Below are 25595 nucleotides of genomic sequence, written 5' to 3'. Positions count from 1 at the left end.
ACGATCGTCTCCATGGGAGAATAGCAGCCTGCATTGCTGCGAAAGGTGGATATACACTGTACTAGTGCCGACATTGTGCATGCTCTGTTGCCTGTGTCTATGTGCCTGTGGTTCTGTCAGTGTGATCATGTGATGTATCTGACCCCAGGAATGTGTCAATAAAGTTTCCCCTTCCTGGGACAATGAATTCACGGTGTTCTTATTTCAATTTCCAGGAGTGTAATACCTATATATACACTACTGGCCATTAAAATTGCTACACCACGAAGATGACGTGCTACAGACGCGAAATTTAACTGACAGGAAGAAGATGCTGTGATATGCAAATGATTAGCTTTTCAGAGCATTCACACAAGGTTGGCACCGGTGGCGACACCTACAACGTGCTGACATGAGGAAAGTTTCCAACCGATTTCTCATACACCAACAGCAGTTGACAGGCGTTGCCTGGTGAAACGTTGTTGTGATGCCTCGTGTAAGGAGGAGAAATGCGTACCATCACGTTTCTGACTTTGATGAAGGTCGAATTGTAGCCTCTCGCGATTGCGGTTTATCGTATCGCGGCGATTGCCGTTTATCGTATCGCGGAATTGCTGCTCCCCTTGGTCGAGATCCAATGACTGTTAGAAGAATATGGAATCGGTGGGTTCAGGAGGGTAATACGGAACGCCGTGCTGGATCCCAACGGCCTCGTATCACTAGCAGTCGACATGACAGGCATCTTATCCGCATGGCTGTAACGGATCGTGCAGCCACGTCTCGATCCCTGAGTCAACAGATGGGGACGTTTGCAAGACAACAACCATCTGCACGAACAGTTCGACGACGTTTGCAGCAGCATGGACTATCAGCTCGGAGACCATGGCTGCGGTTACCCTTGACGCTGCATCGCAGACAGGAGCGTCTGCGATGGTGTACTCAACGACGAACCTGGGTGCACGAAAGGCAAAACGTCATTTTTTCTGATGAATCTAGGTTCTATTTACAGCATCATGAAGGTCGCATCCGTGTTTGGCGCCATCGTGGTGAACGCACATTGGAAGCGTGTATTCGTCATCGCCATACTGGCGTATCACCCGGCGTGATGGTATGGGGTGCCATTGGTTAAACGTGTCGGTCACCTCTTTTTGGCATTGACGGCACTTTGAACAGTCGACGTTACATTTCAGATGTGTTATGACCCGTAGCTCTACCCTTCATTCGATCCCTGCGAAACCCTACATTTCAGCAGGATAATGCACGACCGCATGTTAAGGGTCCTGTACGGGCCTTTCTCGATACAGAAAATGTTCGACTGCTGCCCTGGCTAGCACATTCTCCAGATCTCTCACCAACTGAAAACGTCTGGTCAATGGTGGCCGAGCAACTGTGGTATCGTGTTGAAGCTGCATGGGCAGCTGTTCCCGTACACGCCATCCAAGCTTTGTTTGAATCAATGCCCAGGCGTATCAAGGCCGTTATTACGGCGAGAGGTGGTTGTTTTGGGTACTGATTTCTGACGATCTATTCACCCAAATTGCGTGAAAATGTAATCACATGTCAGTTGTAGTATAATATATTTGTCCAATGAATGCCCGTTTTTCATCTGCATTTCTTATTGATGTAGCAATTTTAATGGCCAATAGTGTAGTTTAGAAACCTCGTCTACTGTCTATTAATACAGTTCAGTCCATTTATTGTAAACTTTCTCACTTTGGGGCCCAAAGCAGATTGACTCTCCCAAAGCATGCCGCAGTTCAGAGATGGGCTAGACAAGCAGGTGTATCGAAGCCTTTCTTTTATCTGTGGCACACTGGAAGAAGACGAGTATCGCTAGGCAGTGCATAATATACTTAACACTGACAACAACCGCTAAGAAAGAAATGAGGAAATAACATCTGGGCTAGAGTGTGGTATTCGACCCTTCTCCTTCCTCTCAATTGTCCAGGAATTTTGTTTGTCAGGTCTGACTAATTGTAGCGTAGTCAGAGATCTGCTTTAGGTTCGAAGGTTACAATTCTGGTTTTGAGTAGGAAAAGCCAACGTATGTGAGGTCCACATGAAGGTTGCGCCAACAGATTGATTTGTCCCCTTACTTATTATTCACGTTCGCCCCTTATTGATGCACTTTTAGTCATAAATCTGAAACTGCAAGATAAATTCAGACAACCAGTATACGATGCTGGACAAGTCTCCTACGAGTATTTTGAAACATTACGTGTATCGTGCATCAACTAAGAAAACTGCAGAACGGGCCCCACTACGTCACTTCCACCAAGAATGCGTTTTATGGAGGTTTCATTTCAGGTGTAAAAGATGATGGCTTCATTCTTTTCATGGCGCCACACACATTAAAATGAAAAGGAAACTGCGTGATCAATATAAAGGATGCGAAACACGTATTTCTGTCCACGGGGGTTATCTCATGTTACTCTCGAAATGGCGTCGATGTAAGGAACACCCTACGATAAACGGGAAAATCTCCAGTGGTGATATAGCTCTAGAGGAAACGGCAACCAGTAATCCTATTATGCTAGAAACTCTTATTTAGCCAGTAGAGATGGTATTCCGTTCAGCCTTGGGGCCTTTGAAAGCCAGTTAATGGTTACATATTTCAAATGTAGGTGGCAGGTTGGCAACAGGACGGCACAAGCGTCTTTGTTCACAAATTAGTGAAACTTTGGCAGAAAGTGCCGTGGAGTCTCGTGATACATGCATCAGTGGTATGTCTCTTGCAGCAGTTTAGACACTCCTCGGAGCTATCCTTTCGTAGCAGCTATAGTTAAGCAGCGAACATGAAATACCATGAAATTTCCAGGCAGATTAAAACTGTGTGCCTGACCGAGACTTGAACTCGGGACCTTTGCCTTTCGCGGGCAAGTGCTAAACCGTCTGAGCTCCCCAAGCACGAGTCACGCCCCCATCCTCACAGCTTTACTTCCACCAGTACTTCGTCTCCTACCTTCCAGGCTGTGAGTACGGGGGCGTGAGTCGTGCTTGGGTGGCTCAGACGGTAGAGCACTTACCCGCGAAAGGCAAAGGTCCCGAGTTCGAGTTTCGGTCCGGTACACAGTTTTAATCTGTCAGGAAGTCTTATATCAGAGCATACTGCGCTGCAGAGTGAAAATTTCATTCTGGAGACAAAATATCATGTAACTACTGTATTGTCGCATTTCTAAGTGTACCACATACAACTCCTGAGACAACATAAAGTCCTTGTGGAGACAGACGAGGTGTTAATTTCTCATTTGTCCTTGCTCAAAATATAACCGAATCCATTTTTATGACACAGTGTGATTTTGTTATGCGCAAAGAGCCATTAAAAAGCGTCTGCTATTGTGGAGGTCTGCGAAGATAGCTTCAGAAGTGCATACGCGGACGAATGAATCCTCATTGTCTTATCTTCCGGCAGAATAGCGCACGACGACTACCACACAAACTAAGATGCTTGCGAAACTTGGTAACCATAAAGTAAGCCATACCACCTCTCTTTTTGCTAATTTCATGCCATGCTGCGCTGTATGTACAAATGACACGCGGGCGAAAAAACAATGGATGATGCTATTATCTGGACAAATAGTGATAGGTTTTTACAATAGGATATAGAAGCTAGCGTAACTGCAAGAGTTACAAAAAAATCTTGAGGACAAATGTAAGCTTTGTACGATTTATCAACCTAGGCAGATTCGTACCTGAAAAGTTAATGAACTTATTTCATAGAGTGTGTGAAAATAGCCATAAGAAATTGTTACAAGCACAACGTAATTTCAGGATATTGATGCTTTTCCCAATCGCCGGCCGCGGTGGTCTAGCGGTTCTCGGCGCTCAGCCCGGAGCCGCGCGACTGCTACGGTCGCAGGTTCGAATCCTACCTCGGGCATGGATGTGTCTGATGTCCTTAGGTTAGTTAGGTTTAAGTAGTTCTAAGTTCTAGGGGACTGATGACCTAAGATGTTAAGTCCCATAGTGCTCAGAGCCAGTTTTTTTTCCCAATCGAAAGCGAAACGCTTCAGAACATATGTATTGCAGCTTTCACTCATACAAGTGATGGTTGCAAAAGTTTTACTCTCTTTTATTGTTTTGGTATTTTGTGCGAGTCCGACGCTCGTGGTTTCGAGGTAGCGTTATCGCTCCTGAGCACGGCGTCTCGGGTTCGATTACGGGCGGGACCAGGGATTTTCACCTGCGCCGAGATGACTGGGCGTTGTTGTGTAGTCTTCATCATTATCATTCATCCCCATTACGGTTGGAGGAAGGCAACGGCAGACCACCTCTATTAGGAGCTTGCCTAAGTCGGCGGTGCGGGTCTCCCGCATCGTTCCCCGACGTTCTGTCAAGAAGCATGGGACTTCATTTCCATTTTGTGCGAATTTTTATTTAGTCTTGTGTTCCATGACCTGGTGCTACCTTTCCAACTGAAGCCACTTGGCAGACATGTTGTCAAGTGTCGCTTCGTTTCCTGTACTGCCTGTGATGAATGGGTGTGTAGTGTAGTGTTGTGTAGTTTCGTGTATTGATTACAGGAGGCAGAGGATGAAACGAGGTCCTGCACACTATCTACTCCTCTGGAATATCACTAAGGGAGACGCAGACTTGAATGTCCTCATCAACGGACGGATCACCAACAAAGACGTTGCATACATTCAATAGATGACACTGCCGAGAAGTTTGGAATAACATAATTGCCATTATATGTAATAACTATGGTACAGAACATTTTGTAAGCGCTAGGAGATTAATACAATTTGGTTCTTCGTTCATTTGTTACGTAAACATTTCCAAACTCCTAAGAATGTGCATCAGAATCAGTCTTAGTCATCTCCACGTCAGTGGAACTAAATGACTCTACAGCTTGCTTAGTGTCTCTGAAATGATGCTGCATGCAGAACATGTTTAGGTAGAGACCGCCTGAAATGATGGCAGAGTAGGGACTCGAAAGATGCATAAACACACAGCAGATAAACGAGAAATATAAGCTCCACTTTGTACTTGGAAAATAACAGTTGACAAGGCGTTAAATTATCACTTATTCTCTGAAGTAGCAGTAATGTCGTTTTAACTTCTAAACATTTGGAGACAAATCGTAAGGCTGAGCTAGATGCACTTGTGGGGCTCTCATTTTACGGGTTTTCTAATGGTAACTATATTACATGTACAAGGATAGTGGTTTGTTTGCCCATGCAATATATGATTGATGCAATGAGTTCTAAAATGAAAAGAGTAACAAGTACTGTAATTAACTATATTTAACATTTTCCGTATAGTGACAACTTTATCGGAAGAATTTCGTTAGGCATCTAAATTCAGGACTAAATTATAGGTTCTTAGCGTTTTTCCGTAAGTTTAATAAACGCAACAGATACACATAGACTTAAGTTATTAATGATATACTGTCCTTCATTATTTTAAATAGTCTACCAACGCTAGGGTAGATTCAGCGACGGTAGAAGTAACACGGTTTTGAGGCGAAGAACTCGTAGAGCCATGTTCAGAGTGCATTTTCATTCGGAAAGGAAGTTCCTTGAATACTTTTAGAGAGCGGAAAAGGTGAAAATCTGAGGGACCAAGATAAGGTGAATATGGTGCGTGCGGAATGACTTCCCAGACCAACTCCTGCTTTGCCGGCCTACCGAGCGAAGTGCCCCAGCGGTTAGCACAGTGGACCCGCAGTCAGGACGACGACGATTCAAACCCGTTTTCGGATATCCTGATTTAGATTTTCCATGATTTCCCTTAATCGGTTCAGGTAAATTCCGGGATGGTTCTTTTCAAAGGGCCGATTTCCTTCACCATCTTTCCCTAATACGAGCTAGTGCCCCGTTTCTAATGACCTTTTTGTCAACGGGACGTTAATCTCCTCCTTCTCCTCTTCTTGTTACCCTAGCAGAACGCAGGCGGAATAGCATCGCTACACGCTGTCTTGCTGGACGTTGTTCTTCGATTGCGTCCGCAAGACGTCTTAGTTGTTGACAGTAACTGTCAGCAGTGATGGTTACAATTGGGGAAGCAATTCGTAGTACACCACTCCTTCAAAAAAATGGTTCAAATGACTCTGAGCACTATGGGTCATAACATCTGAGGTCATCAGTCCCCTAGAACTCAGAACTACTTTAACCTAACTAACCTAAGGACATCACACACATCCATGCCCGAAGCAGGATTCGAACCTGCGACCGTAGCGGTCGCTCAGTTCCAGACTGCAGCGCCTAGAACCGCTCGGCCACCACAAGTTCCCCTTTCCACAAGATACATAACATTATTTTTTGTGGACGTGCGCAGGTCTTTGTACAGCGAGCTGCGCTTTGTTTGGGGTCCACCACTCATTTCTTTTCTTATGGTAGCACACAGACACCACTTTTCGTCACCAGTAACGATACAGGATAGGAGTGGTCGGTATTGTTCACTAGTCAATTGATGCCAAGCAAGCTGAGATGCGCTTATGGCCACCCACTGATTTTTGTGATTTTGGCTCAGAGCACGCAGTACTCATACACCCAATCATTGAACATTCCTCTTTCCACGTAAATGTTGCACTGTGTTGGAATGACCATAGTTCATCACATCTGCGAATTATCCAGCCTGCTGACGTGCATTATCGTGGATTAATACGTTTAAATGATCTTCTTCACACCCTGAAAGTCTTTCTGAGTGCGGAAAGTCACTAATGTCAGAACGATCTTCCTTAAACTGAGAAAACCAGTTCCTTGTCGTGCTCCGAACAATAGCTTCATGTTCATACACGGTGCAAATGTTTCTGGCTGCCTTCGCTGCTGTCACCCCTCTATTGAACTCAAACAGAATACGTTTGAAATGTTACGATTTCTCCGCTTGGCGCTCCATTTCCTAGCGTACACAGTTCCACTCACTATCTCCAAATGACAAAATGACTACATGTGAACTCAAGTAGCAACAGTGAACTACAAATAAAAAAATGACAATCGATAAATAAATCCGTAGCAACCGGAATACCGACATGCAAAACAAAAAACCCCATGGACTTATACATCAACCTAGTAGTTCTGCTACTCTCTCCTTGACATGTGCTCTCACAGGGCGCATGCTGTGAAGCTGTCATGTCATTTACAGTATCACTTCTTTCTTGCTATATGAAACAAGCTGAAATGGTTAAATCGAGGAATTAATAATCACGAATGAAACTTATAGCTCGTCTCAAGATGAATTTAGTATTTTTTTTCCTTGTACAGGACATTTCGCTAAATAATTCAAAGCTTTGTGATCAAACAGTGAAACGCGAATCTGCAGATGCGTACCTGCAATGTGGCAGGCCTAAGATTTTCAGTGCAGACTAACTAGAAATCAGTCAATAAAGAAGCCAATTGCTTCTGTGGAGCGGCAGTTAGTACTTCTTCCAAGAAATAGGCTGTCGGTGTGGCTGTGTAGGGTCACTGACCGTGGCCACATCAACGCAAAACAACCTTTTCGAGTACAACATGATGTTCGTCGATTTAATCTATTCATCAATATATTATTTGCTTTATATGACATAATTCTAAATTGAAACGTTGGAAAGTATTCACTGAGATACTGACAGTTAGTAGGTTCAAAGGTGGCTTCATACTTAACGAAGCCATCGCCCCATCTCTTCTACTGTCATTCTCAGATTCTAGTTCGCATAAAAATATCAAAACTTTGAAGTAATAGATGTGATACACTGTGTTGTGCCTTCAGAAACAATTTATTGTTGCTTTGTATGATACAGAATTTGAAACATCTCTTGCATCTATCATTTAAATATTAGTTTTAACGTACTGTCCTACCATCAGGAGAGTCCATTTACGCACTGGGGATAGATTAATTTTTTTCTTATTAAATATAAGTGGAAAGCAGTCCCCCCTTAGCCGAGTGGTGCGCGCGTCTGACTGCCATGCAGCGGGACCAGGTTCGATTCCCGGCCAGGTCGGAGATTTTCTCCACTCGGGGATTGGGCGCTGTGTGTTGCCCTCATCATTTTATCATCATAATCGCCACGCTAGTCGATCAGTGTGGCGCCAAAAGAAGAGACTTGCATCTCGGCAGTCGAACTTCCCTAGGTGGGGTCAATCAGCCATGAATCATATTTCAGTGGAAAGCAGTATGAAACGATAGCTCACTTGCTCTTTTCACGCCCAGAGTCAGCTTGTGTCCAAGCTGTGTGCGCCATTTCATTCTGCAATTTAGCTGTACTTTGAGAAGCACTGGCATAGAATCTCAGGGCTTCCCTGACGGCTGTTTTATGAGCAGCGTTTTAAATTTTATGTTCAACTCCGCTGAGACATTCGTCGAAAAGCCAGGCTAGTTCTGCACATAGGTCACCCTTATCACACGGTCGAAAAGTACAAGAGAGAGAAAATAGAATTATTGTGAAAGCTCTACTGGAGTACTGGAAATACTGTCTGACCGACCAGCGTAGCATGACGACGCAGAAATTGTGCGAGCGTTGAATGAAAAGTAATGCCTCCTCCTTCGGTAATTGGGTTTAGATGGGAATATTTTAATAAATCAAACTCAGAAATAATCCTTAGAATGTGATCTTTAACTACCAGTATTCACTTTTTCACATAATCACCAGCCAATTGCCGGCCGGTGTGACCGAGCGGTTCTAGGCGCTTCAGTCTGGAACCGTGCGACCGCTACGGTCGCAGGTTCGAATCCTGCCTCGGGCATGGATGTGTGTGATGTCCTTAGGTTAGTTAGGTTTAAGTAGTTCTAAGCTATAGGGGACTGATGACCGCAGATGTTAAGTCCTATAGTGCTTAGAGCCAACCAACCAGCCAATTGGATACGTTTCTGCCAACGATGAACAAGTTTTCTGATGCCGTCACGGAAGAAGTCGGCACTCTATTTCCGCAACCACATTCTCACAGGGTCCTCATCAGAAGCATAATGATGTCCCTGCAGTTCGTCTTTCATTATTGGGAACAGGTGGAAGTCAGACGGTGCTAAATCTGGAGTGTATGGAGGATGCCGTACGTTGGTGAGATGCTGAAGTTCTGCTGTGGTTGCACGTGAAGTGTGTGGTTTGGCATTGCCATGCTTTCGAACCCTTTTTAGTTGTCGTTTCAGAGTTCGCAGCGTTGTGATGTAGCGTTCTGAATTTATTGTTGTTGCACGATGAAGGAAATCAACATGGATAACACCATCTGTGTCCCAGAACACTGTGGCCACGACTTTTCCAGCTGAGGGCTGCGTCTTGAATTTCTTTTTCTGGGGCGATTCCTTAAGCCGATATTTCATAGACTTACTCGCCCAACGACGCACAGTACTCACATCAACACAAACGCCATAGACTGCTTTCATTCTCTGACGAATCTCCTTTGGGGTGACACTTTCTGCTGTCAAGAATTCAATGACTGCACGTTGCTTAAATCTCATTGACCGACCGTCTGCGCAGGGTTCCATACTTTACACTGTAACAACACAACCGATCAATGCTAAGGCTTCCCGCCAAGTGGAGCTGCAGAGAAGAGGCTACGGAACAAGCCAGTACCTGCCGCTTACCAATGCTGCCAACTGTTGAATAGTTACGATAGGGGAGGCATTACCTTTCAGTCAACCCTCGTACATAAGCACTGCTGTCATGTCATCGAAGCGTGCGTCCGTGAGTGCAAGCATGCGTGCGTTCTCTCTCTCTCTCCCTCCCTCCCTCCATCCCTCCCTCCCTCCCCCTTCCCCTCCACCTCCCCCCTCCCTCCCATGCACGCTCACACAATTTAATGGTGCGGGCTGTTATTCAGGCGGAAAAGACTGAGCCCATGCAGACAGATATAGAATCCACGGTTATTGGTTTCCTGTTGTTTGTTTGCGCACATAGCAGTGACGTTCAGAGACCATGACGTAGACAGGAAGCTGAAGCATCTAGGGATAGACCTACATATACGCTTCAGATGTGGAGTAATGTAGTAGACAAAGGTTGGGAAACAGGAGCGCTCAACAGACAACAACCAGTATCCCTCCCTGCAAAATTCACAAGTAATCAGGAAAGAGTGCCCATGATTTCTACCACTGCCCATTCCAACCCATACTGACTTCGTATGAGAATAATCATGATACGACCGCGGAGAAGGAATTCCCGCACCCATTGGTGACATTGCTAAAGAAATGTAAATTTCCTTATGAAGTGGCAGAAAGGGATTGAAACGCCAAAAATTCCTACAGTACAACCTGGCGAGCAAGCAAGGGTAAATATGTAAATGATTTCCGAAGGTAACTTCGAAGTAGATAAAATATCTTGATTGAAGAACCACTGACAAGTCGGGGATGAGAGATCTAGCGAGTTAGTATTTACAGACAGAACAGGAAATGGAAAATCCTCTGCATTGTGCCATCTGTGTGACTACAGCATCTAAAGTTTTTTTGTTTAAAAGTAAGAAAGCCGTAATTAACTTTGAAATGTTTCGGAATTATGAGTAAACTTGTGCGAACATTGGGTATTCGAAGTTGAAAGTGATTTTTTGTTTGTTAGAAGGACATAGTGGGTTGCGTTGTCAGGCGTCTGGGTGAAATCGACAAGAAGATACAGCTGAAGGTCATGGACCTTAGATGCGCGTTTTGCATGGAGCCGGTTCCTACAGTCGGCCACGCGATGAAAAAACAACGCAGTACGGCCTACTTGAGCAAGCCAAGCACCGTTCTCGCGGATGCGTGCCTCCCGCAGCTGTGGCGGAAGACAGAGCACCACGTCACTCTATTCCGAGCACCGCGTAACAAAAAAATAAAAGTAGTTCAGGAGGCGACAGTTGACGGATCTGACGAAACGGGTCAACTCATAGATAATTTGTCATGCTTTTAATTTTGGGCCGATTTTCAGCATATAACGCAGCAGTGACTACGCAGCAACTTTACCTCACACGAGAACGGTTTGATAAGCATGATGCTGGAACAAGCTATTGAAAAAGTGCAGACAGTTCTTCTCAGCATTATCTTCTTGAGAGATGTACACTTAGTCCTGTGATTTTCATAGATTTTTCTTTTTTTTACCCTTGTAATATCATATTTCATCACCCTCAGTATAACAGGTATTTATGGAGGCGATCACTTCATATTTTCACGAAAAGTTTTTACCACCAAGACAACTGTAACGTAGGGAATACAGAAAGATGGCTTTGGATTAAATCGCGAGAATGAGGGTCTGCCACACCAGGTTAGATCCCTATTGACACATCTCACCACTGTAAGAGCTGTGGACTTGAACGTTGTCCTGTTGGACGAGTACGTTCCTGTATGCCAGTTTTGGTCTTTCTTCTATGACTTCCTGTTTCAAGTGAACAGAAAAAGTAGGAAAGGAAGCCCCAATTATGGTTCTTCTTATGTTTAAATAATGTATCAAGATTATAAAACTCTCTTTAACGTTGGTTTTCATGCCGCAGTGCAGTAGTAGGCGTAGTCTTATTGCACGTTGTAGGAGGCAACGACAGTTTAACGTGGACTGCGAACCACGGTGTAATTCAGCATTTTGCACAGGTTTGTATATCACCTGCGAGAAATTAAAGAAGCGATAGGTGGTAGAAACCATCCAAGGACTCACTAGAGATTGAACCTTGGAGCACTGAATTTTTAGTTTGAAACTCACCCACGTATTCATAGCACCGCACACAACCATTATGACAATAAATCTTCCCACTATATGGACTTTGCGCAGCAACAGCGATATATTTTCAGTAGGAAAAAGACAGTCTGCGTTTCAAAAATAGCATAGCCTATACTGACGTGTCTCGCCTTTCTAAGGTACCTTCAGAAATCCTGCAAGGAAAAATACATGGAAACTGATTATATACGTGAAGATGGTATCTGTTCTTCCGAAAGAACAGATACCATCTTCATATAGTTAAGGCTAACCGGCCATTGACCTTCTTCTGTGTGGATGCACACGCATTGCCCGAGCTCTTACGGGACTCGGTAAGATTGTCTGCCGCGAGTAGTGAGTGCAATGGGCAGGGGCACTACGAATGTAGTGTGTGAACATTAAGTTGGGAATGTGGGTCTCACGGGGAGCGTGCAAGGGATAAATACCTGCAGTCGCACTATCCTCTGTGCCCTCGGTGGCTCAGATGGATAGCCGGCACGGTAGCTCAGCATGTTCGGTCAGAGAGCTGCTGGCCTCTGTAATTAAAAAAAAAAAAAAAACTGAGTGAAAGGATGAACAACGAACTTGAACGGATGTCAAGTGACGTCCGCAACGACCAAACGCAACGATCAACAACGAACAAAATGAAAAAAAATGGCCGCCACGGTAGCTCGGCGTGTTCGGTCAGAGGGTTAGCTGTCCTCTGTAATAAGAAAAAAGAGTTAATCGATCAACAACGAACTTAAACGGATGTTTTACGACGTCCGCCCCGAGCAGATGCAACGAACAAAAGCGAACAAAATGAGATTAAAAAAAAGAAGATGGTTAGAGCGTCTGCCATGTAAGCAGGAGATTCAGGGTTCGAGTCCCGGTCGGGGCTCACATTTTCACCTGTCCCCGTTGATGTATATCAACGCCTGTCGGCAGCTTAGGGTCTTGATTTAACTATCATTTCATTCAGATTCGGTATATGGTCCTGTGTAGCATAAGAAAGTTGTAAAAACCTTTTTACAATACTATAAAAGCATCAGATTGAATGGGGACGTACGTATAGGAACTGCAGGTATCGCATTAGTCATAAAGTGGTCGAAATTTTGGTGCGCACCTAAAATGCGAAAGTAAAAGACATTGCCATAGACTAGCAACAAAGAGCGAAATTGCAAATTAGTAGTGGGGCCGTGAGAGAGGCGCCGATCCTTGCCTTCGGCGAATGCACGAAGCTATGCTTAGATAGGACAACACTTCCAATCAACACAAGTACTCGAATACAAACTGCAGTAGTCGTTAATAGATGGCCGCATTTCCGCACGCTGCGTGTAACCGGCAGGCAGGACGCCGCCGATGCAGCGGACGGAAGCTCCTCTAAGTGACGTTTACCTGTTTGAAAGTACAGCAAACAACAATAAAAAAGGACATATAGTGACAGGCAAAGTCAATACAAATAAACAATGGATTTAAAATAGGTGATAACAATGAAACAGATGTACGAACAACGAAAGAAGAAATTAAGTAACTAAACTGTGGCGCCATCTGTTGGTGTCAAAGTAAGGACAAGACGTCCGTAAGAAATACATGGACATAATAGCTTGTTTACAAAACAGACAAGTTATTTACAAAATTCCGTAAGTCAAAAGTAAAATATAGGATATAGAAATAAACTGGCGTCTTTATGAGGAAAATTATGCCACTGCTCAATTATACTCTTCGAAAAACTATCATCATTCTCTCGTAAAATGTCTGATTCTTGGTAATCAGCTGGTCACTAAGACTAACATGTTTAGCTGCGAGAGTGCTCCACATTCTCCAATTTCTCCAGCAAAGCCAGTTTTTTACTCTTGGGTACGAGATGAAAAATTTGAAGCGATTCTAGTACGGGCTCTGCGTGCCTGCCATCTTTTAAACCCTCGGCGAATGAAGAATTATTTTTAATCGTATCTTTTTTAGTGAACATATGCTCCAAAAGTCTTGTTCTGGAGATCCAGCCGGTCTGTACCATGTAAGACGTAAGACATTGAGTGCATCATAATTTATGAATGCTGGAATGAGAGAATTTGTCATTACATGGCTGCTCATTATGTATAAAGTGATAGTGGATTTTAGTATTTTACAAAACGTTTTACCATCTTCTTATGCTACATAGGGCCACATCCCTAATCTGATTTTATGTATTTTTCCTATGTAGGATTTCTGAAGATATCTCAAAAAGGCAAAAGACGTCAATAAATCCTATGCTATTTTTGCAGCCTAGAATGTTTCTGCCTACTGAAAACATCGTGATAATCCAAAAATGCAGTGGTTATCGCCTTACCAGCATCGCCTTACCGCCTTACCAGTCTTCATCGGAGTACTCTCATCGACCTCCGTCTCTTTCGAGTTTCACTTGGACTTGCTATTGACAGCAAACTTTAGTAGCACTCCTGCAGTTACGCATTACAGAAATAATTTGCACTGCAAGCTGTCACTTTGCTGTGACCTTTATTCTTAGCAATATTTTTGATCCTGTATAATCCAGCCTTGCAAAGCAGCCCTGCATAACATATATGATATGTACTATACTTTCTTGTCGTGGTAGGTCACATATTCCTATTATATGTGACAGTTACTCTGCCACACATATCCATATATTTTTCTGTGTTGTACAACTTGGTTCACATCTATATATGCACAGTCCTCCACAGCATAGTAACTGGCAACTGAAAGACAACTCTATACTTGTCATACTTAGACTGCGCTTCTTTTTAGCCTCGCCAGACTCAATACATAATATTTGCATTCTATACTATTAAACTTAATCTGCGGTTCTTTTCAGTCTCATCAAGCTCACTACGTAATATTTTACATTCTATACTATTAAACACAGTTGCTGTGAATAATTATACCTCATAGCTTTAATAATCTACAAGGGAAGGTTTATGCATACTTAGTAGTTTGATGTTATATACTGAACCTATGCACTGCAAGTTCTATTTCGTCATTGTCCAGAGTACGTTTCATATCTCTTAGCCCCCCTCCTCCATATGCAATGCTTTATTATATCTAATACAGGGCTGTGTGTGGGTTTTGGTGGGCACTGCTGTTTGGGGCCAGCCTCACCACAATAAATGAGATTGATGTGCTCAAGAGAGTGTAAATACGTCAGAATTTTCCATAAAAATCCTGAGCATGGATTTTTCAGTAAGAATTATAAACCATGACAATTTATTACGGCATTACTGTTGTTTAGTATTAAATAACTGCAGTTTTAACCATTTCCTACTCTGTGTTTTCTAAGTAGCGTAATCGTTGATTCTGTAGTGTGAGCTAGACTTGGAAATATTTGGATTTTAGATTTTTTAACCTTCTTGGGCAATTTATTGTAAAATTTTATTCAGCTGTAGAACATTTTTTTGTTTTTTCTTATTTTTGTTTAATTTTGATGAGTGTAAAAACTCTCGTGTTAACACACCATCTTCAGGATGTAGGAGGAATGCTGGCCCTGGATTGAGAATGTCGGGCGCATTAAAGATGAAACCTGGTGTTTCAGCCAGCCTGGATGTGGTTTTTAAGCAGTTTCCCACATTCAACCAGCTGAATACCGGATTGGTATATATGTTCCACCTCAGATATACTATTCGCAAACATTTACAACACGTCTGCACACTTTTTCTTGAGAAAAAATTAGCTGCAGATAGATGGGGTACACAAATTGTGACCTGTGGGTAGAGAGGGGAGGGGGGGGGGAAGAGGACAGAAGGGGTGGCAACAGCTACTGACATTGCCATATTAAAATGTTAACATGCCAACCTTGTGACAATACGGGATAAAGACCAGAAAATAACAATAAAATGTACATTCCCTGTGGTATCACAGATTGTTACTACACCCACCAGCATGTCACAATTGGCAAAGGGAACACACGTTTCCGACAGACACCTATAGCAGTCACGCAGAGAACCAGCGGATCCAGTGATGCACGCCCAGTGTGCCACACCTTCAGCGGCTGTGACTACCAGCAGCCTCTGCCGCCGCGATATAAGATGGCCGGTGGCAGCTAAATGCCGCAATCTTCTAAAGGCTTGTCTTAGTCATTCTTCCACAATCCGCTCGTGCATTAGTAGTGGAAGCCTCACATTGCATTGTGTTTGTAGTTTGTTTCTCGTAACATTTGGACTTTGTTGCTGTTTGCTCTTTTGTAAAGTTTTTTCGCAGTGCTTGGAGTACACTACAAGGTAAGTAAAACTTTTGTCCGACTCGCTAATGATTCCTGCTCCTGTCCTTCTTCCCTACGTCGGCAGCTGCTGCTCCGCGCAGTAGCCCACCTCTCCTTATTATTGTGTACGAAGTAGGACGCAACACTCTCCGTAAAAGTAAGCTCAGTAAGACTCTTGCTCCATGATAATTGACGCTGCTGTTTGGGAAAACTACTGATGTTCCGTCATGTGCAAAATAAATGGGTTGGTGTACTCATACGGTGGTGCAGTTATAAATGACAGCTGTTTAAACAGATCTTTATAGCGAGTTGAGTTACTACTTTTTAATTATAATGACACTTTTCTGTAGGATGAGGACTGTGTCCCTTTTGTGTACGACACCCACTCCCCAGGAAAGTGTTCCGTAATTATAGATGCAGTGCATACAGGAGTGGTAGGTACTGTTTACTCTTAAGACTTCCAGATTGGCACATCGTGCTACAGCGAGGTCTTTGTCCTCAGTGCGGTGCGAGACGCCTTGCGTGAAGGTGGCGGAGTGCGGCTGGCTGGCCGCGCTGCTGCGTCAGGAGCCGCGGCCTGCCGGCGTCGAAGAGGTGATGCGCCGCCGCGTCTGTGGCTGGCAGGGCCGCTTCGTGCTCGTCTGCTGCGGCTCGCCGCCGGACCAGCCACAACCACAACCACAACCACAAGCACCACCGGAGCCGCAACCACTGCCGGAGCCGCAGCCGCAGAGTCCCGCCTGGCCACAGAACCCGCTACAGCACCCCAACATACGGCTCCTGCCCATGTGAGTGACGCCGTTTCTTGCTTTCTGCTCTTTCAATCTTTCGTACTGGCCAGTTACAACTGGCTACAAGGTGAATCCCAACTCCGTCGATAAAATTTCGGACGTTTTGTATCTATATTTTCCGTGTATTTTGGTGTACCAGTGGTTTCTGATGGCTCGTTGCAGACAAATAAATACTGATTTAATCCGAATGCTTTACGTTGACAGGTGTATAGCATACACACTACTGGCCATTAAAATTGCTGCACCACGAAGATGACATGCTACAGACGCCAAATTTAACCGACAGGAAGAAGATGCTTTGATATGAAAATGATGAGCTTTTCGGAGCATTCACACAAGGTTGGCGCCGGTAGCGACACCTACAACGTGCTGACATGAGGAAAGTTTCCAACCGATTTCTCATATACAAACAGCAGTTGACAGGCGTTTCCTGGTGAAACGTTGTTGTCGTGCCTCGTGTAAGGAGGAGAAATGTGTACCATCACGTTTCCGACTTTGATAGAAGTCGGATTGTAGCCTATCGCGATTGCGGTTTATCGTATCGCGACATTGCTGCTCGGGTTGGTCGAGATCCAATAACTATTAGCACGATATGGAATCGGTGGGTTCAGGAGGGTAATACGGAACGCCGTGCTGGATCCCAACGGCCTCGTATCACTAGCAGTCGAGAACACAGGCATCTTATCCGCATGGCTGTAACGGATCGTGCAGTCACGTCTCGATCCCTGAGTCAACAGATGGGGACGTTTGTAAGACAACAACCATCTGCACGAGCAGTTCGACGACGTTTGCAACAGCATGGATTATCAGCTCGGAGACCATGGCTGCGGTTACCCTTGACGCTGCATCGCAGACAGGAGCGCCTGCGATGGTGTACTCAACGACGAACCTGGGTGCACGAATGGCAGAACGTCATTTTTTCAGATGAATCCAGGTTCTGTTTACAGCATCCGTTTTTGGCGACATCGCGGTGAACGCACATTGGAAGCGTGTATTCGTCATCGCCATACTGGCGTATCTCCCGGCGTGATGGTATGGGGTGCCATTGGTTACACGTCTCGGTCACCTCTTTTTGGCATTGACGGCACTTTGAACAGTGGACGTTACATTTCAGATGTGTTACGACCCGTGGCTCTACCCTTCATTCGATCCCTGCGAAACCCTACATTTCAGCAGGATAATGCACGACCGCATGTTGCAGGTCCTGTGCGGGCCTTTCTGGATAGACAAAATGTTCTACTGGTGCTCTGGCCAGCACATTCTCCAGATCTCTCACCAATTGAAAACTTCTGGCCAATGGTGGCTGAACTACTGGCTCGTCACAATACGCCAGTCACTACTCTTGATGAACTGTGGTACCGTGTTGTAGCTGCATGGGCAGCCATCCAAGTTCTGTTTGCCTCAATGACCAGGCGTATCAAGGCCGTTATTACGGCGAGAGGTGGTTGTTTTGGGTACTGATTTCTCAGGATCTATGCACCCAAATTGCGTGAAAATGTAATCACATGTCAGTTCTAGTATAATATATTTGTCCAATGAATACCCGTTTATCATCTGCATTTCTTCTTGGTGTAGCAATTTTAATGGCCAGTAGTGCAGATTTAGTACCCAGTAGTGACATGTGAAAAAGTTTTGTTGGATCGGTACTCGAACCCAAGTTTCCTGCTAATCCCAAGTGGTTGCCATAACTTCTTCTGCTATACGTGCCCCCCCCCCCCCCCTCTGCGACTTTCACATGTCACACTGACTACATCTTTATATTGTAGACCCAGCATAAATCAGGCAGCAAATCTATACCTAGTGCTATTTTGTCGAAAACTGACATTTTGTGACGGTGACTGTGTACAAAACACAGACACTTGAAGACACGATAACAGCAACTGACCACCTTTTTATAACGTTGTTTATTTACATAAATAGCGCCGTGACAGGTTTCAAATTAACAGGTTCATCATAAGACGGCCTCTTCACGTTAAGATACATTTTTTTTTGTAGTTTACATTACTTTCCACTTTGTTACGTCCACTGGCGTAATATTTTTTTGTGGATATCCGTCTCTCATCATTTACATTGCTTCAGTTGTACACCATAATATTTACATTATTTCATGGCAATTACAATTTGTAACAACCTGGCTGCTTTATTTGTGTATCTTAACTGTAATAATTTCTCATTTAAGTTAAACTGTAAGTAGTGGAACTTTTGTACTTTATAAATTTTTACTGTCACTTCACAGCACATATCGAAATATCTCTGAGAGACATATTCTTTGACACTGGTAGGGGTGTGTGTGAGTGGTGTTTTACATTATGTGAATACATATATATCAAAGAAGTGCTTATACACACTGAGGTGAAAAAAATCGGGGGATAGTGATATTCACATCTACAGATGACAGTAATATCGCGTACACAAGATATGGAAGGGCAGTGCACTGGCAGAGCTGTCATTTGTACTGAGGTGATTCACGTGAGGTTTGCGCCACGATTCCCGCCGCACGACGGAAATTACAGATTTTGAACTCGGAATAGTAGTTGGAACCAGACACTTGGGACGTAATGTTTCGGAAATCATTAGCGAATTTAATATTCCGCGATTCACAGAGTCAAGAATGTGCCGAGAACACCAGATTTCCAGCATTACCTCTCAGCAAGAACAACGCCTTCACTTAACGACCGGAAGCAGAGGCGTTTGCGTAGAGGTATGTCCTAACAGACAAGCAACAGTGCGTAAAATAACCACAGGAATCAATTTGGAACGTACGACGAACGTATCCGTTAGGACAGCGCGCCGAAATCTGGCGTTACTGGGCTATGACAGCAGACGACCGACGCGAGTGCCTGCTCTAACAGCACGACATCGCCTGCACCGCCTCTCCTGGGCTTGTGACCATATCCGTTGGTCCCTAGACTACTGGAAAACCGTGGTCTTGGCTGATGAGTTCCTATTTCGGTTGGTAAGAGTTGATGGTAGGGTTCGAGAGTGGCTTAGACCCCATGGTGCCATGGACCTAAGTTCTCAACAAGGCACTATGCCAGTTGGTGGTGGCTCCATAATGGTGCAGGTTGTGTCCGCATGGAATGGACTGGGTCCTCTGGATGTTCGGCTACTTGGAGACCAGTTGCAGCGGTTCATGAAGTCATTTTCGCAAGGAACGATGGAATTTTTATGAATAACAGTGCGCCATGTCATTCGGGTAGAAATGTTCTCGGTTGGTTGAAGAGCATTCTGGGATTCGAGCAAATCGTTTGGCCATCCAGATCGCCCACCACGAATCCCATCGAACATTTATGGAACATAATCGAGACGTCAATTCGTGCACAAAACCCTGCACCTTCAATACTTTCGCTGTTATGGACGGCTATAGAGGCAGCATGGTTCAGTATTTCTGCCAACGGCTTGTTGAGTCCACTCGCGCCGTTTTCCTGCGTTACGCCGGGCCAATGGAGATCCTACAAAATATTAGGGCGTATCCCATGAGTCTTGTCACCTCAGTGTGTGTCACTATTGCGTAGTGAATCTATATCTAATACAGCTGATGCCAAAGAGTTCTATCGGTGAATAAATTTCGAAGTATTTCGTACAGCCGTGGATCGTCAACAGCGTCCCTTTAAGACATGCATGTAAGCAGTGGTTTACTCTTTATGTTACTCACCCTTCAGGATAGCTGTGCGTGTTGAAGAGCCATTTCCCATATGGGGAGCTGCGCCAGCACTGGTTCGACTCCTCCTGGCAGATTAAGGATGAGAGTTGGTGTGTAGGAGAGCCTGGATGTGGTTTATAGGCAGCCTCCTGTATACAACTAGTCATGCCTCAGTTGCACTGTTCGAAAACATTTTGAAAGCTTTGACACTCCTCCACATGAATAACAGTACACGTAGGCAGCCTGGGTACATACATTCCTTCCCGGGGCAAGTGGGGGGGAGGGGGGGGGGCGATAACGTTGTGGCGACTGGAGGGGCATCCAGCCACTAATGCACAGTTGTTGTTGTTATCATCCAACCAGACACTCGTCTGAAGCAGCTGTCCATGCTATGTGCCAGCGACTTCATCTCCGAATCACATTTTTTCAGTCATCAGTCTTCTGACTGGTTTCATGCGGCCCGCCACTAATTCCTCTCCTGTGTCAACCATTTCATCTCAGAGTAGCAGTTGCACCCTATGTCCTCAATTATTTGCTGGATCTATTCCAATTTCTGTCTTACAATTCCTCTCCAGATTCTGCCCTCTACAGCTTCCTCTAGTACCATGGAAATCATCTCCTGATATCTTAAGAGACGTCCTATCATCGTGCCCCTGCTTTCCATATGTTATTTTCGTCGCCCATTCTGCGGAGAACCTCCTCATTCCTTACCTTATAAGTAAACCTAATTTCCAACATTCTTCTGCAGCACCACATCTCAAATTCATCGATTCTCTTGTGTTCCAGTTTTCCCACAGTCCAGGTTTCCTCACCATGCAGTGCTGTGCTTCAAACGTACATTGTCAGCTTAAGGCCAATGTTTGATACCAGTGGACCTCTCTTCTCCAGGAATGCCCTTTTTACCAGTGCTACTCTGCTGCTTATATCCTCCGTGTGTGATGGGTTATTTTGCTGCCTGAAAAGCACACTTTCTTAATCACATCTGCTTCTTTATCTCTGACTCAGATAAGTTTCTTACTCTTCTCATTTCTTCTACCTCTCATTAGTTCTACACAGATACTCCGCAAGGGACTGTACGGTGCGTGGCGGAGGGTACCATGTACCATTACTAGTCATTTCCACTCCCGTCCCACTCGCAAACAGAGCGAGGGAGAAATGATTGTCTGTATGCCTCCGTATGAGCTCTAATGTCTTGTGTCTTATCTTCGTGGTCCTTACGCGCAATGTGTATTGACGGCAGTAGAATCGTTCGGCAGTCAGCTTCCAGTACTGGTTCTCTAAATTTTCTCAGTAGTGTTTCTCGAACAGAGCGTCGCCTTCCCTCCAGGGATTCCCATTTGAGTTCCTGAAGTAACTCCGTGACACTTACGTGTTGTTATAACCTACTGGTAACAAATCTAGCAGCCTGCCTCTAAATTGCTTCGATGTCTTCCTTCAATTCAACCTGGTACGGATCTCAAACACTCGAGCAGTATTCAAAATAACGTCGCACCAACGTCCTATAAGCGATCTCCTTTCTAAAATTCTCCCAATAAACCGAAGTCGAAGCCTTCCCTACCACGGTTCTCACATGCTCGTTCCGCCTTATATCGCTGTGCAATGTTCCGCCCAGATATTTAAACGACATGACTGTGTCAAGCAGGACACTAGTTATACTGTATCCGAACATTACAGGTTTGATCTTCCACATTTAGGACTAGCTGTCACTCATCATTCCAACTAGAATGTTGTCCAAGTCGTCGTATATCTTCCTATAGTCACTCAACTTCGACGCCCTACCACTGCATCATCAGCATCAGTTTGCTGCTCATCATGTCCGCCAAATCATTTATGTATATAGAGAACAACAGCTGTCCTATCACACTTCCGTGGGTCACTCCTGACGATACTCTTTTCTCTGATGAACACACGCCCTCGAGGACAACATATCGGTTTCTATCACTTAAGAACTCTTAGAGCCACTCACATATCTGCGAACTTATTCCATATGCTCGTACCTCCGTTAACAGCCTGCAATGGAGCACCGTGTCAAATGTTTTCCGGAAATCTAGCAATATGGAATATGCATGTTGCCCATCATCCGTAGCTCGCAGTATATCTTGTGAGAAAAGGGCAAGCTGAGTTTTGCACGAGCGATACTTTGTAAAACTGTTTTTATTCGTGGAGAAAAGGATCTCGGACTAGGGAAAATCTTTTATAGTAACATTGAGAATATTTTGAAGGATTTTGCAGCGAACAGAAGTTAGGGATATTGGTCCGTCAGTTTGCGGGTCCATTCTTTTACCCTTCTTATATACTGGAGTCACCGGCGCTTTTTACAGTCGCTTGGTACTTTGTACTGGGCAAGAGATTCACGATAACTGCATGCTAGATAAGGCGCCATTGCCGTAGCGTACTCTTAGTAAATCGAAATGGGGTTTCATCCGGACCTGTTGATTTATTTGCTTTCAAATCGGTCAGTTGTTTCTCTACGTCAGGGATGCTTATTTACTATGTAGTCCATATTTGTGTCTGTCCGATGATTAAATGATGGTATGTTTGGACGATTCTCCTGTGTGAACGATTTCTTGAATGTGAAATTTAAAACTTCGGCTTTCGTTTAGCTGTCTTCAACTGCCACACCAGACTTATCAACAAGAGACTGAATGGAAGCCTTAAAACCGCTTAGCGATTTTACTTAAGAACAGACTTTTCGCTAGTTCTCTGCAAGGTCTTTCACTAAAGTGTGACGGTGGTGGATGTTGAATGCTTCGCTCATAGATCTTCTCACATTCTTTTCACATTCTCTAGTTACCTCCGCTTGTATTCATTTGTGCGTTCCCTTTTGAGCAGAGAGTACAACAGCCTCTGCTTCCTTAGAGACCTACGACTGCGTTATTAAAACACGATGAGTCTTTTCCATCATTTATCCACATCCTAAGCACATAACTCTCCAGACCACGATTTACAACGTACTTAAATTTACAGTGAAATGAACACCCTTAGCTGCTTACAGGTGTTGACATACGTCACCGGGGACAGATGAAAGTGTGTGCCCCGACCGGGACTCGAACCCGGGATCTCCTGCTTACATGGCAGACGTTCTATCCATCTGAGCCACCGAGGACACAAAGGATAGCGCGACTGCAGGGATTTATCTCTGGTACGCCTCCCGCGAAACCCATATTCTCAACGTATTGTCCCGCACTACATTCATAGTGCCCCCGCCCATTATACTCAATACTCGCGGCGTGTTGCCGATTCCCGTAAGAGTTCGGGCACTGTTTGTGCATTCGCACAGAAGAAGAAGATGGTCAAGTGGCCGGTGAGCCTTAGCTATATATATACTAAGATGGTATCTGTTCTTTCGGACATATACCATCTTAGTATATATGTACTTAAATTTTGCCCAAATTCCTCTACATCCACTTCACTTTAAACTAAGTGACGTCAGTTCACTGTCTAAGTGAGATGTTAATAACGGCATATCTGTTCTATCTAGCAGAAACGTTCTTCTAGCCTTCTTGATTGATTTATTAACTTTCGTAATCGTAGTTGCTACAATTACATCATGATCGCTTATCTCCATTTCTATAATGGCAGTGTCGATAAGGTCTAAGATATTTCCACTGCGTGTGGCCGTCCGAACTGCTCAAGACATTTTTCAGAAAACGTGTTCAAAAGTATTTCATATAATTGTCCTTATCCGCCTCCCCCCAAATCCATTGACATCCCAGTCTATACTCGGTAGGTTACAGTCGCCTCCAAATACACATATCAAAAAAAGTTTAGCTTCATCCCGGTTCCCAGAACTCCTGAAGATACATGTTGACTGTGGATACTGTATCACAGACACTGTCGCTTTGACTGTTCAGAGACGTCACTAAATCCGCCCAAAGATGTAAACAACTATGCATGAGCAGCGCCTATTAGACGGAGGGGGTCCGAGAGATGATCAGTTCCAATCATTCCACCAGGAAGGAGGTAAACAGCTCGTGTTGTCTGTAATTCAACCATGCCTACGTGGTCAGTACCACGGTTTGATCGCGTCCGCATTGTTACTTTTTGCCACGAAGGGCCCTCAACAAGGGAAGTAACCAGGCGTCTCGGAGTGAACCAAAGCGATGTTGTTCGGACATTGAGGAGATACAAAGAGACAGGAACTGTCGAGGATATGCCTCGCTCAGGCCGCCCAAGGGCTGTTACAACAGAGGATGACCGCTACCTATGGATTATGGCTCGGAGGAACCCTGACAGAAACGCCACCAAGTTGAATAAAGCTTTTCGTGCAGCCGCAGTACGTCGTGTTACGACTCAAACTGTGCGCAATGGGCTGCATGATGTGCAACTTCATTCCCGACGTCCATGGCGAGGTCTATCTTTGCAACCACGAGACCATGCAGCGCGGTACAGATGGCCGCAACAACATGCCGAATGGACCGCTCAGGATTGGCATCACCGGTGAGTGTCGCATGTGCCTTCAACCAGACAATCGTCGGAGACGTGTTTGGGGGCAGGCCTGTCAGGTTGAACGCCTTAGACACACTGTCCAGCAGGTGCAGCAAGGTGGAGGTTCCATGGTGTTTGGGGGTGGCATTATGTGGGGCCGACGTACGCCGCTGGTGGTCATGGAAGGCGCCGTAACGGTTGTACGATACTCCATGCCATCCTCCAATCAGTAGCGCAACCGTATCGTCAGCATATTGGCCAGGCATTCGTCTTCATGGACGACAATTATCGCCGCCATCCTGCACATCTTGTGAATGACTTCCTTCAGGATAACGACATCTCTCGACTAGAGCGGCCAGCATGTTCTCCAGACATGAACCCTATGGAAGATGCCTGGGATAGATTGAAAAGCGCTGTTTATGGACGACGTGGCCCACCAACCACTGAGGGATCTACGCCGAATCGCCGTTGAGGAATGAGACAATCTGGACCAACAGTGCCTTGATGAACTTGTGGATAGTATACCATGCATGCATCACTGCAAGAAGGCGTGCTTCTGGTTATTAGAGTTACCAGTGTGTACAGCAATCTGGACCACCACCTTTGAAGGTCTCACTGTATGGTGGTACTGTTGTGGATTGGCAAGACAGCCAACCCACTATAAGGAAGCCGAAAGGCACGCGTTTAAACTCACGCAGGCTGGCGTGAGGTCTGGAACAGGACAAGGAATTGAGACGAGCAAAAAAGGTACGTAGCTTCTGGAATACTTAACTTTAATCCATAATTGGTGAACATCGCTCTTGACGGTACATGTTTTCAGCATCAATAGTAACTGGTAATGGCGCCTTGCTAGGTCGTAGCAAATGACGTAGCTGAAGGCTATGCTAACTATCGTCTCGGCAAATGAGAGCGTAATTTGTCAGTGAACCATCGCTAGCAAGTCGGCTGTACAACTGGGGCGAGTGCTAGGAAGTGTCTCTAGACCTGCCGTGTGGCGGCGCT

General features: G+C 44.8%; 1 protein-coding gene across 1 annotated transcript in view; it reads left to right on the top strand.

The window, feature by feature from the left end:
* The window catches only part of LOC126161677 (serine protease easter-like), a 77489-nt gene that overhangs the window by 8557 nt on the left and 43337 nt on the right, over positions 1-25595 (top strand). The window contains exon 2 of the mRNA XM_049917686.1: positions 16234-16519. Within this exon, the coding sequence (XP_049773643.1) occupies positions 16234-16519 (286 nt within the window). The remainder of the gene's footprint in view (positions 1-16233; positions 16520-25595) is intronic.

The sequence above is a fragment of the Schistocerca cancellata genome, chromosome 1 (genome assembly GCF_023864275.1).
Source record: "Schistocerca cancellata isolate TAMUIC-IGC-003103 chromosome 1, iqSchCanc2.1, whole genome shotgun sequence".
Lineage (NCBI taxonomy): Eukaryota > Metazoa > Arthropoda > Insecta > Orthoptera > Acrididae > Schistocerca > Schistocerca cancellata.
The sequence above is the reverse complement of the archived record's forward strand: the minus strand, read 5'-3'. Positions and strand labels throughout refer to the sequence as shown.